Here is a 12,760-nt window from a genome sequence, read left to right on the forward strand (position 1 = left end):
AGCCAGCTGTCCACTGATGGAAAGAGCCTTAAGGTCTCGCTTTGCTGCAAGTGGGTTTTGGAAAGTTGTGCTAATGATATGTAAAAATGCCATTACGAAAGGGCAGGTCCATTTTTATACTCTGCACTCACATTGATACACTGACTCCTCGGAGCGGCGGACATGAATCTTTGGATGCAGCAGCAGTTTAAGGCTGCATTGCTGGGTCTTAGTCAAGTTTCCAACTGTTGCCAAGGGCTCGGACCTGCCGAAATTCACATGGTGAGTTTTGCAAAGAGCTCAGCATCCATCTGGGCACCAGCGTGTGCACTGAGCTCCTCTGCAAACCTGGCCCTGGCAGAGGGGCTGTGATGTAGTGGAGGAGGGGGAGCAAACCCCGCTTACTTGCATTTTGCTGGCCAAGTTGTAAAACAGGAATGCTGCTGTGCGTCTTGTTTGATTGATTTCTCCCTCTTCTTTTGCAAGTCCAGTCAAGCTCTGAGCACTTCAGGGCAAAAAGCCCCCTCGTTGTCTGTGTGCATAGAACACAAGGCACAACCGCTTCAAGCTTAGTCCAGGCTTGTAAGCGCTACTTATAGACTACTAACGTAAGTAATACAAAACCTAAAAATAACGAAACGGAAGGGGGAGGTGGGAAAGAGGGAAGCAAATTCATTCCGTAAGCCTCCTCCTCATCTGAAAAGAATAACCTCCCACCCATGGGCTCGCTCGGCCCTGCTGCACAGCTGCGTGGCAATTGCTGCACACATCGGGCAACAAGGCAGCACAGAGTTCGAAGGAACCGGTGCAGAGAATTGCGTTTGAATTAGGAAGCCAAAGGAATGAGCGAACGAAGGTCAGGGTTCAACAGGGTGTTAACAGGACATCTTACAGCACCGGCGTGGTTTCTCCCTGCCCCATGTTAAAATTTGGTATGAAGTGTTAATTTGTCTAAGATTTTTTTTACAAAAAAAGTATTTGTAAACAGAGAGTATTTTTAGTGTAGTGACTTTTGACGCTGGGCATCTTTTGCTAGAAATTGAACTTTAAAAAGAATAATTATTCTCAACAGAAATCTAAAGCACCTCCGCCACCTGAGTCAGGATACATGCCGTACCCATTTGCAAATTGGGAATTTCAGCAACTTGTTCTTAGCCCTAAGAAATCACCTACTGGGTCACAAAGCAGACTTTGGTCCAGGACGTAAATGTTTTTCACCTGCATTTCTAAATACTACCTTTCTTTTATGGGAGGTCACAATCCCACACGTTGGGATAGCAAACACATCATGGCTTGCAGGGTATCACGAATAGCCACCAGCCTTTGAAAAACATTTAAGCTGTAATATTAGTGATCCCGAGGGAAAAGAGTTACCGGGAAGCTGCAGCTGAAGCAGGCAGACACCTGGCCAAGGCAGCTCAGAACTGTCCCCATGGCCAGAACATGGATGAAATGCTATAGGTGTGGAAAGTCTTCCCATCAAACTTCAGCCAAGGTTCTATATTGCTTCGGTTTCTGCAACAGAAAGGCTTCTGGATATGGAAAATTAAAGCAAAGCCTTCTTTCTTCCCTTTCTTTGAATCTACGTAGTCCTACACGGAAAGAATGTTTGCATATTAATTATATTTTTATTATCACACAAATCCATCTATTTCTGAGCTCTCCGGGCTTCCCAAGATGAATTTCCTATTCTTTCACATAGCAAAGAGTATGAAATAACATCTTGATGTCTGTTTAAAAAGAAACGGCATTTTTTTTTCAGTATGTTGGTGACTAATGGTCACGATTTGCTCCCTTAGCTCACTCCAGGCATCCTGAGCATCCCGAGCATCTTGAGCCCTCTCGTGGTTGTTTGGGAAAGGACACGAAGTACTTTCCCTTTCGTTAAGTTCTCACCTTCAGAAAACTCCAAGATGTGTTTGTTCTCTTCGGGCTCTTCAGATCTCAAGTATTTTCATGGAAAACTGCTCCGAACCACAACATTTAGTTTCAGAACCAAATTTACTTGGGACTTAGGGGTAGTTTGATACTTTTTTTCCTTTAAGCTAATCACCAAAGAAAAAAAAAAAAAGGAAAAAAGGAAAAAGACTTCTAATCTTTTTTCCCATCAAAACAGTTCAATATTTTAAAACTTAAGTCTCCAAGGATGGCATATGATCCATTTTCTTTACAGCTGTGGGGCCCTCCAGAGTCCCAGGGACTTTGCAGACAGAAATGCATTCCCATGGGTAACGAATGGATACCCCCTATATAATTGCTTCAGTTTGCTTTTGATACACGGGACTAAATGCAGATGAAGCATAAATCTTCTCATGATAAAAACTGCTTGCAATTATTCTATATGGCAGTTAATTCACAGAGAGGTCTTAGAAAAAAACCCAAACACCTAAGCCTATTTAAAAAAAAAATAATAATATTACAGATAAACAGATGGCTTTAAGTGACAAGAGACCTGAAGAGGTTACAAAAAAATAGAGCGACTGCCTGAAAAGATCATCAAGAGACCAAATTGTTTAGTCAAGGTTAATGAAAGTTAGGATATAGCAGCAAACGCACGAGGAAACAGACCAGATTAAGCGAGCAATTATGGAGATAAAGATTGTAAAATGGTGGTTATTTCAATCTTGTAAGAATCCCTTGGTTTTAGCACCATCTTAAATCGTCTTTAAAATGCTTCTCATGCATTTTGCATAAGGAATGTTTCAATCAGACTTTGAATGGAATGGCTTGAAAGCCAAGGATAAGAAAACTCACCTGAAGCTGACACTCGGTTTATGACCAGGGCATGGCGTTACAGCTGTGTGTGTTTGGAAAAGGATGTCAAGCTCATGCTCTGGGGTAGAGTGAGAAAAAGCTGCATTTCCCCACAAAAAATATACTACTCCTGGAGCATTTCCAGAAATGTAAAGAGAGCAGGCTACACTTTCACTAACTGTCACGATTATTTTTTTTATAATCAAACTGTTATTGTTCATACCAGCTAAATTTTGATGGGAAAGAATTTCTTGTTAATTATGTAAGACATATAGTTTAAAGATTTTCATTGTCAGCAGTAAAAACTAGTATTTTCTGAATCTGACAACATGCTCTAGAACAGCATAATTACCACTCAGAGATTATAGGTAAATGAGTCCCTTACATCTGAACTTGATTGAAATGGATTCTTGCCCCTTTTTCTGCCTATTCTCCTTTATTAGAAATGCTTTAGTCAAATGCTTGTGTATTATTTTAGTACATCATAGAAGCTGATTCAATTAAGATACCGTGGCATCTCAGATTTCATTTTTATAATCTATTATGTATTAGCTTGCTGAAGGTCTATTTCTGACCTTGACTTCCAAAGTGCAATACAAGAAAAGTGTCCAGCAGTAAAGGAACACATCCCCCACCGCACACTAACTCCTACGTAAGTATTTAATAACAGACTAAAAGTTTTAAAAAAAACCCAAAACCCAACAAAACTAAAAAACCCCAGCAACTTACTGCTGCAGATGATGGATTGCTACAGCACAGTGGTGCTCAGTGCCAGTGGTGCACAAAGCCCTTCGGACAAGGTCAAAAGCAGGCTCTGGGTTAGGCTCTCCCACTCTCGGATGCTAATCTTGGGAACAATCTTATTCTCAAAAGCAGGCACTATCGATAAAAGAAAAGCGTTAAACTTTTTAATAGCGCATTTTCTATCAAATGCTATTGGAAGGAGCCTGATTTTTATTTTGAACTGCAAAAAAAAAAAAATATCCATCTGTTGCATACAAACGTCATCAATAACAGCATTATTTGGAGCAGCCAGCTCCTGGACACAGTAAAGGCAGGATCGGGTAATGCCACAAGGTACGTTGGTTTTTTTGGTCTAAGAAACTGTTTTGGAGCCAGTTACTCCAGTGTGCGATTCCAGCGCGCTTAGGGCAATGCTGGGGTAAGCAAACAACTTCCAAATCTGATTTAGCAATTACGGAAGAGAAAATGAAAAACAAACCACAAGGTTTTTCCGCTTAAACCCTTCAGAGGAAATAGCTCCTTTAAGGCAGATTCCAGTCTGCTTTCCCGCACCAACGTCGGTATCTCCCACTTCATTCCCACCTGGCCATCAAGGACGTTTCAGTCAAAGCAGCAATTTTCTTACCTTCTGGGAGTTATTTGATGATGCAAGACTGAGTTCAATACAGGCATTTAAGCCTTCCCTTCCCCATCATCATGAAATACGCTAAGATAGGGAAGCCAGTTCATCTTAGCACAGTTAAAGAATAGATTCTATGAATAAAGGAACTTGTCGTTAAATATTAAAAATAAAATTACATACTGCTTTCCGCTCTACTTAAAATTTTAGTAAGGATAAACCCCGAGGTGCTTAAAACCATTACAAAGAGGTCCTGTCTTTCCATTACCTTTTCTTCCTAGACTTATGCTAGCTGGAGAAAGTTGTGGATACTTCAGTTTTTCTTTGGCAGATCTCTCTATTTATTCCACAGTATTACTTCAAAATTGATTGTAGAAAAAACAAAATATCCTAGGTGACCCTTCTGCAGTCTTATGTTCTTAAATTCCCCATACATTAATGTTGCAAGTACAATTTATGATGAGTCATTAAGATATTTTCCATTTCAGACATTTAAATATTTAAAGATCCAAGTGCTTAAATTATCTATTTGCACTCACTCCACTTATCCTGCACAGCAGACTGCTGCCCGCAGATACTTTCCCATTTCCTAAAGGAACATTTCCATTTGAACTGAGGAGGGGACTAGAGAACACAACTTCTGCTGCACTGCAATGTGATCTGTTAAAATTGCAAACTTATCTATAATGTATTTTGATTAGGAAATGATCTATGTGTATGTCAGGCTAGTAGTGCCTCGAGAAGAAGAAAAAAAAAAATAAATGTGTGTCCTCAAGGAACTGGGATGTTCTGGCAGTGCTTGCAGCAGAATCACAGAATAATTGAGGTTGGATTTTTTTGGTACCTGAAAAAATTTACCTGGAGGCTTAACGCAGGCAGAGAACACCACCCATGCCAGGACCAGCGGCAGCAACAACCAAAGCGAAGATGTAAAAGACAGCTCACTTACCCTGAATACAACTGCAGGATTCCCAGTAAAAAATTTTACAACAGGAACTGTGGCTGCTAAGAGAATTAACCAGGAACAAGTTGCTCTTTCTTTTGGTCTAGATAAGGACAATGCTTAAACCTCCAAATCATCCTCTTGGCTTTTCTTTTGTAGTAAGGAGAATAGCTGGAAAGGAACAAAGGCTAAACTAACAGACATACTTTTGCAATTCTGGAGAAATTTACCTGTTTGGGTTCGGGTTTTTTTTTTTTTTCCTTTTCTTTTTTAGAGCCCACAGACAGGGTAACTTGCTAAGTTTATACACAGAGTACAAAAAACATCTGTTCTTCCTTCTGTTTCACAGAAGCTCTGTTGCAAAAGAGAAGACTTACCCGGAATAACAGAGTGCTCTTCTAACAAAATGTATTCTTTATACCAGGCTAAATCAGGTCAGTTAAAAAGGCGAAAAAAAATTTATTTTTTTTTATCTGCAAGAAAATGTTTATTCTTTGTAAACCCCACAGAAAAAAAGAATGCAGCCAAGACCAAGTATTGAACAAAAATCGTGCCAAAGTAGGCAGCAAAATGGGGGAACTTCAACACAAAACCTCAGTGACAATATTTCATGTTTTGCACAAAGATGAAAAACCTATGACATTTCTGAGTAACACTTTTATGGTGACAATTACACAAGATGATTCAAAAATGCAAATGACAGCAACATGCACACCTGGCTAAAGCTAGTTTTATCCCAAAATAATATCTGTGATTAAAATGATGAAACTTTAATACTTCTATTGACTTGCATGTCCTACCTTTTTTTTTTTTTTTAAATGAGGCGTACATGCCAATTAACATGAAACTTAAAAAAAAATAAATCCTTTTCTTTTAAGAACTTTGTCCTTTCAGAGTCCACTGCACGTTTGCAAAATCATAACGTTGGGTTTGTAATTCTGCTAGTTTCCAGTACAATTTTGTTTCCCACCCCGCCAATTCTCCCCCTCAAAAAGTCTGAAAGACTTCAGAAGTTGCCAGTGCAAACATTTTCTATCAATGTATAATATACATTTTAACTTACACCTTTGTGCAATTTATGAGTTTCCTTTAAAACTCTTTAAAAACTCCTTGGCACAACAGCTGAAAAATATTCAGCTCCACTTAAACTGTCAAACACAAGGTGATATAAAGTGTAAGTCACAGCTGAATAAAATAAAAAAACCCAGAACTGCAGCTTTTATTAGCCAGCTTTACAGTCTCTTGTATACAGTACATTGCACAGTTCCGCCTTCACAATAACGCTTCCTGTATTAATATTGTGCCTTCCACGATGCAGTATAATCAAGGCAAGTTACAGAACACTGCTGAGTTTATATCAAAATAAACAGAAGATGTAACCTTGGTTTATAATGAACATCCAAATTACCATGTACAATTTGCAGTAGACTCTGTAATGAGCTTGATATATAAGCTAGATGACAGTGAAGGGGGAAAAAATAGTTTAAACTATCAAGTTTCCTCTTGAAATGTCTTTTCCCAAGGCACTGTGAACAAGACTGTTAGCAATTCTCAATGACTAAAAACACCAATGGGAATATAAATATTTCACACAACAACCACCGTCACGTCATCATCTATTCTCATATTCTTTCCCTTAAACAACACCCCTGAAATTTGTTTGGTCCTTTGAGGGGTAATCAAATTATCTTCTGCAACATCACATATTTGTATTTAATACATCTATAAATCAAAGCTTTGTTAGATTATTTAACCCTTTCACTGTAAAAATTAAAGGTTTTTCCTCACTATTTCTGAATGAATCTGCAAATTCAATTAGATTATTGGGAAAAAAAAAAAAAAAAAAAAAGAAAGGGTTCAAAATCAAGCAAAGCCCTGTATTTTTCAAGAGGAAACCATGCAAGAGTACATAAAAAGGCAAAATTGGCTACTTGAAAACCAAGAATTGTTTTTAATGCATTGGCCAAGGAAAATAAATTGCAAAGTTCTGTGAGGTTTTCTAAAAATTTACAAGAAAAACTGATGGGTAGTTCTAGTCAATCCAGATGTTCTTTTATCCTGTTTTAAATGACAACGAATACAGTCTCACAATACAATTTCATCTTGACTGCAAGAGACACTCCTGTGTGATGCCTTCAGCATGACAAAATTACTGGGCAAAAAGAAAATTGGCATTCATTTCTTCAAGGGCTGATAAACAGAGGCATTGGGATCAAGTCCAGAAGGGCTGGTCTCCACAAATTTGGAAGAGTAATGTGGGGAAACGGGACTCAGAGTGCTGGTGGCTGCAGTGTATGTTATGCTGGGCATTACTGCCATAACTTCTGCAATCTTCTGTTTTAGGTCCTTGATTTCCTGATCTTTTTGAATGATTTGCCCTGAAAACAGCAAATAACATCACTTAGAACCAGCAGCGTGTTTTCACCCTCCACCAACTGTTCAACAATCAGAGCTGTTGAAGCTGAATGCCCAGAAGACAATTAGCACTCTAACACGACACCAGTAAAACCACAACTCACTTAACTCGGGCTGGTGTTGAGGAACGATGTTTAATTACCTCTAGTTACCAGGTAACACACCTAGACACAGCACTCCCATGCGATTTTGCATTGTTTGGATTCACGGCTGCCGAATACCAGATTATTTCTACGGCTCAACTTTTTTCTGCATTTTGCTGTTCACGTTTTACAACCACCCCACAGGAGCACAAGCATTTGCTTATTAAATGTGTTATTTACTTTATTTTCAAAACTGTCCTATTCTCACCATTTTTCTAACCCCCCTTTGTGCACACTCACAATGTCACTACAGCAATTTATGAAACTCAGTAAAAAGAAACGAAACAAAAGAATATTTCTCGCTCTAACCAAATTTTCCTGCAACCACGCAAACTTCTGCAAGGAAATTAAACGGGTACTAAATCAAAAGGTTATTTAAACTTCGCTTCATGGTTTGCACAGCTGAACAAAGGACAGGCTGGGCAGGGTTTTATACTGGCGTCACACTCCCTCTGGTGGCAGTGACACCAGCCCAACACAGACACCAGTGTCCACGCTTACCCCACCAGTGTGCAGTTTAAAGCAGGTTGGGTTATTTCCCCCCCGTGCCACACTTTGGTTGTATTTATTCAGGAGTATAAAATACCATTAGGATTCAAGGACAGGGGCTTAATAGATAGCAGCTATTATTTTATCTTCTAGCTCCTTAAAAGAAGTTCTCCAGCTTTAAGGTAATGTTTTATAAAAATGTAGAAAATATTCATAAATTAAATTAATGCCCATCCTGACATTTATCGTCTTCAGTTTAATAGCCTGGGGAAATTAGGTCAGCTGATCAGCTGCACGGCTTAGGCTCACGTTCACAAAGTTGTAAAAGACAAACACCAACTGAAAACTGAAATGCTGAGTACGGGCTGTAGCACACCCCTAAATAAAGACGTAGGATAGTCTTTCTGTTACATTTTCATGATTTCAGTCAGCACTACGTGTTGAATTGAACTATCCCCACATTACCTTGGGCAATCTCAAGCTGCCGTTTTGCATCTCCTAATGCAGAGAACAGATCCAGCTTGATTCTTGTCTCTGCACTCAGGCTGTTCTCTAAGTGCTGTGTTTTATCCTGCATGGCTGAAAGTGCTGACATTAACACCTCTGTATCCTTCTCATTTTCCTTATACTTCCGCAGTTCCTGTAGGAGTAATTAGGACAAATGTTATTCTCATCGACTTTACACATGAGATATACTGCGAAGTCTCTCCCTTCCCCACAGCACACCACTGGGCCTGGTATTAATACTGTAAAATTAAAATGATGGTTAATTAAGGACACTGTAATATTACCTCCAGTAATTATACATGACCACCACACAAGTGATTAAAGCCATATTGTACAACGCATAATTACAGTGCGGTGAGCAAGTACCATTTACTCTGCTTCTCAGCCCTCTTATCATCCATATCGAGACCCTCCACCCAGAAACCCTCCTCACCATGGCCAAGTGCCAGCTGAGCAGCCACACAGTGCTCTTAGCCAAGCTGTGGAATATGAAACACTTCCCAAAAACAGCTACAGTGGAGACTGATCTCTTGCTAGACAGTTTAAAGTGATCCTACATAAGCATTTTAAGCCATTTCAGTAGGCCGATGAGAGGGATTTCTTTATCTCAAATAATTCCCATGTTGAACCTAATTGTGCTGCAAACCCAGAAATTTAGAAAAGAGAAATGAAGGGAGCAAGTATTCTGCACATGATGGGCACCTTGTGGCTGGGAAGTATGCATTAACATTCTGACTATGGAAAAAAATATTATATACAAAATAAGTTCTATACTTTTAAATGAAGAAACAGTAATACAATGGGGGAAATATTCATGGCTGCAACAAAAAGCTTCTCTAACAGTTTGAAGATGCTAATAAAACTTAAAAGCTTGATTATAGCTGGTTTTAATTATTTGAAAGCCATGCTCATACTCTCCATGGATAAGCCACACTTGTTTTCAAGGGTTTGGTAAACCCAGGAACAACAAGGCTGCATATGTTATTTGGAAACAAGTTCACAATAACACCAGGTGGATTTTGAAGAGTGTCTAAAAAACCACAAGATGTTAAAAATACACATTCATGCAAATTGTCAGTTGACAGTCCGAGTACATCTTTAGGAACAGATATTTTAAAGGAATAAGGTCAACATCAACTCACACATTTGAGCTCTTAAAACACTAACATGCCAGACAACATGTCTGCTACAAGTCTGCCACAATGTACTTTCAATATTCAAGCACTGTCACAAAAAACCCATCTGGCTAGTGATTAGGACTGCACAGAGTAAGCAAACTTACTTGCTCGCAGTGAAATTTATAACAATACAGACTGGCAACAAGCCTCTCATAGTAGATGTTGTTGAGGGGATTATCTTCTCAGTCTACCCAGATCATTGGTTTGGGGAAAAAAATTCTAATAAATTAAACGACTGAATGGTGTGGAGCTGAGACTATTAACCTTTCTCATACCCATGCTCTTCCAAAGCCTGGTGCAAGACATGCAAGACAGACATCTGAAAAGCATAATTCTTGAAGGTGTTGATTGCCTTTTATGTAGATCCACCAGTTTCAGAGGGCTGAAAGCACTCATTGTGATGCTGATCTAAGCCCCTGGTGCTTTCTCATTACCTGAACTTTCATTTCTAGTTCTCGTATCTGATCTTCTTTCAGCTTTATGTCAATTGTTAGCTTCTTGCACTCTGTCTCCAGCTCTCGGATACGATTTCGTAAAGTTTCAGTACATTCTCCTCTGCAGAAAAAACATTAAAAGAGAAGATGATGAAATAAGAAAGAAGCTGTCATTCCCAAACTGTTTATAACATGAAAATCAATGTGAATATTGAAGGATAAAAAGAGGAAGTTAACTTTGTTCTTTTCAGCAAGGTAATTTCCCTTAAGGCAACAATGCAAAAAGTGATTCAATGTTACGCCTCAAGTATTAGGAAATTTGGAATATTTACGAAATATGGAGAACAAAAGCAGAAATAATTCTTTTTAGACATTTGGAGCACTGCACATTAAAGTCACCCACACTTGTGCCATGCTTTCATCTTGAAAAACTTCCTGTCTATACACCTATGTTACTACTGAACCACCACTGGCTAGAGCAGGAAACATTCCAGATGTGAGACCGGGACAGTATTTTGGCCAGTGTTGTTGCATGAATCCTTGATTCACAATCCACACATGAAAGGTGATGTTCCTTTTTTTTTAAAGCAGACTGACCCACACACAGTACCACATCTCTCTGTTAGCACACTCTAGTACAGCAGGTCATTTAGACCATATTCATTCTTTATATCCTGTAAATGTAATGTATATGAGTACTGAGACTCAGCTTCATGGAAGGAGTTCTCCAGTCCTTCCACTGTCTTAACACAAATAAACCTCTTAAGAAAAATAAAGCTTTCTTTTCTTTTTTTTTTTTTTTTTAAAGTAATCAAATACAGACTACTCCTTTATGTACAGAAGAATGAAAACTGTCTACCCAAATCCCCCCCAAACACATTTCAGTAGCCACAGCTACATTTTAGCAATTTTCTGGAGCTGAGCTTTGTTCTACCCTAGAAGCAAGTACCTTGTAGCAGCAGCAAATGCAACAGCACGTGCAGCAGTTGCTTCTTCCAACTTCTTTCTTTTCTTTTCTTCCATTAATTGTTTTTCTACAAAGGCCCGTGCCTCCTGCTCTGCTTTTAGTTTCTTCTCCAACTGGCTGATCATTTGTTTGTCTTTTTGTTTCATTTGTACAGCATTGTGTAATCTGGAAGGTAACAGGTATGAGATTTAACGGAGAATTTTACTTTCTACAAATAAATGACTGTCAAAGGTCCCGAATGAGTCTTGCTGGATTTGCAGACAAATGCCTCAAATTTTGTAGAACTTTAACATAATCCTTCCCCTTTACCAGGCTACAGTCAGCAGCAGCTAATTTACACAGCTGTGTAGAAACACATACTTGTTCTGAAGCAGTTCATTTTCTTGCCGGAGCTGTCCGATTTCAGATCGAATTCCCCGCTCTGTGTTAGTCAGAGAACTGATCTGACTACGTAGCTCCTGTTCGATCTGCCTGCTCGCTTGCAGGTCAGCCTTTAACTTTTTAATATCTTGTTCCAACCTAAGAAAGACAATTTTAAAAGACAATTTCAACTTCACTTCCCAGTTACCCAAAGGTTCAAGCACGTTATATAAAAGTTAGCAGAGTAAACACCACACCACCTGCCACCCCCCCCAACCCCATCACTGTTAAAATAATCAGCTCTCAGAAATTACGCCTGTCCTTGCTACATAATAAAGTTTTATATAACTGTACATATATAGCTCTATGTAGCTATACACACACTTCATAACCGCCCACAGGAATTTTTTTCCCTCCAATGCACTGCACAGTTGTTAAAACAAATCCTATGGAATTATATTTTTTCTCTAAGTCCAAGAACTCGTAAACAAGGACAGGTGCACATATAAACAATTTTTACTTTTCTCAACAAAATATGAGTTTCATTTGTTAGTTATAGCTGAGCTATGGAGCATGCCGATGAATTCTCACCTAAACGTGGGTTTTTTTCCTGGAAGCACATGATGATGTGCATGTTGAATAACGAGTACGTGTTAAGTCATCCACAGTTCAGGAATCAGTATATTTAGTTTTAATTGCTCCTGAACAGAAACCATCTGCTATACACTTAATTGTAGCTTTAGAAAGTTCTTGAAGACCTATGCAAGCTTATTAATTAAAGTATTTTCAATCAAAACTGGTTAAATAAAACACAAGTTTCTAAAGCGAGGCACCCAGCTCACCTAATTTTTTCCCCACATTTCCAGAATAAGATTATTGATTCTTAGAATAAAAACGCATCACAGGTGAATAATCAACCACTTTTTATGAGCACTATGTTTTACTAGTTATACCTGAACTGCCCTATTGGTAAGATGAATTCTTTTTAATATAGTATAAATTGTGGTCAAATGTACCTTTAAAAGAAAAAAAAAAACCCAACTTACAGTTAGAAGGCAAATAGTAATAGTACAAAGCAAATACACATTTCATATTGAAGACCACAAATATTTTCAACACCTTGTACTCTGTTGTAGGAGGAAAAGAATTTGCAAACCTAACCAAATATTCACTCAACCATGTAACCATAGTACACAAACAAAAAAAATGGAAAACCCATCAGCGGACG

General features: G+C 38.6%; 1 protein-coding gene across 1 annotated transcript in view; it reads right to left on the reverse strand.

Annotated features, from left to right (window-relative positions):
- Nucleotides 1-6,229: 6,229 nt before the first annotated feature.
- Nucleotides 6,230-12,760, reverse strand: part of MACO1 (macoilin 1) — a 29,118-nt gene continuing 22,587 nt past the window's right edge. Inside the window, exons 7-11 of the mRNA XM_056331301.1 lie at nucleotides 11,533-11,691; nucleotides 11,155-11,337; nucleotides 10,206-10,326; nucleotides 8,552-8,726; nucleotides 6,230-7,417 (exon numbers count right to left, since the gene is read on the reverse strand). Coding sequence (XP_056187276.1) covers nucleotides 7,215-7,417; nucleotides 8,552-8,726; nucleotides 10,206-10,326; nucleotides 11,155-11,337; nucleotides 11,533-11,691 — 841 coding nt within the window. The 3' untranslated portion in view covers nucleotides 6,230-7,214. The remainder of the gene's footprint in view (nucleotides 7,418-8,551; nucleotides 8,727-10,205; nucleotides 10,327-11,154; nucleotides 11,338-11,532; nucleotides 11,692-12,760) is intronic.

The sequence above is a fragment of the Falco biarmicus genome, chromosome 3 (assembly GCF_023638135.1).
Source record: "Falco biarmicus isolate bFalBia1 chromosome 3, bFalBia1.pri, whole genome shotgun sequence".
NCBI classification, from domain to species: domain Eukaryota; kingdom Metazoa; phylum Chordata; class Aves; order Falconiformes; family Falconidae; genus Falco; species Falco biarmicus.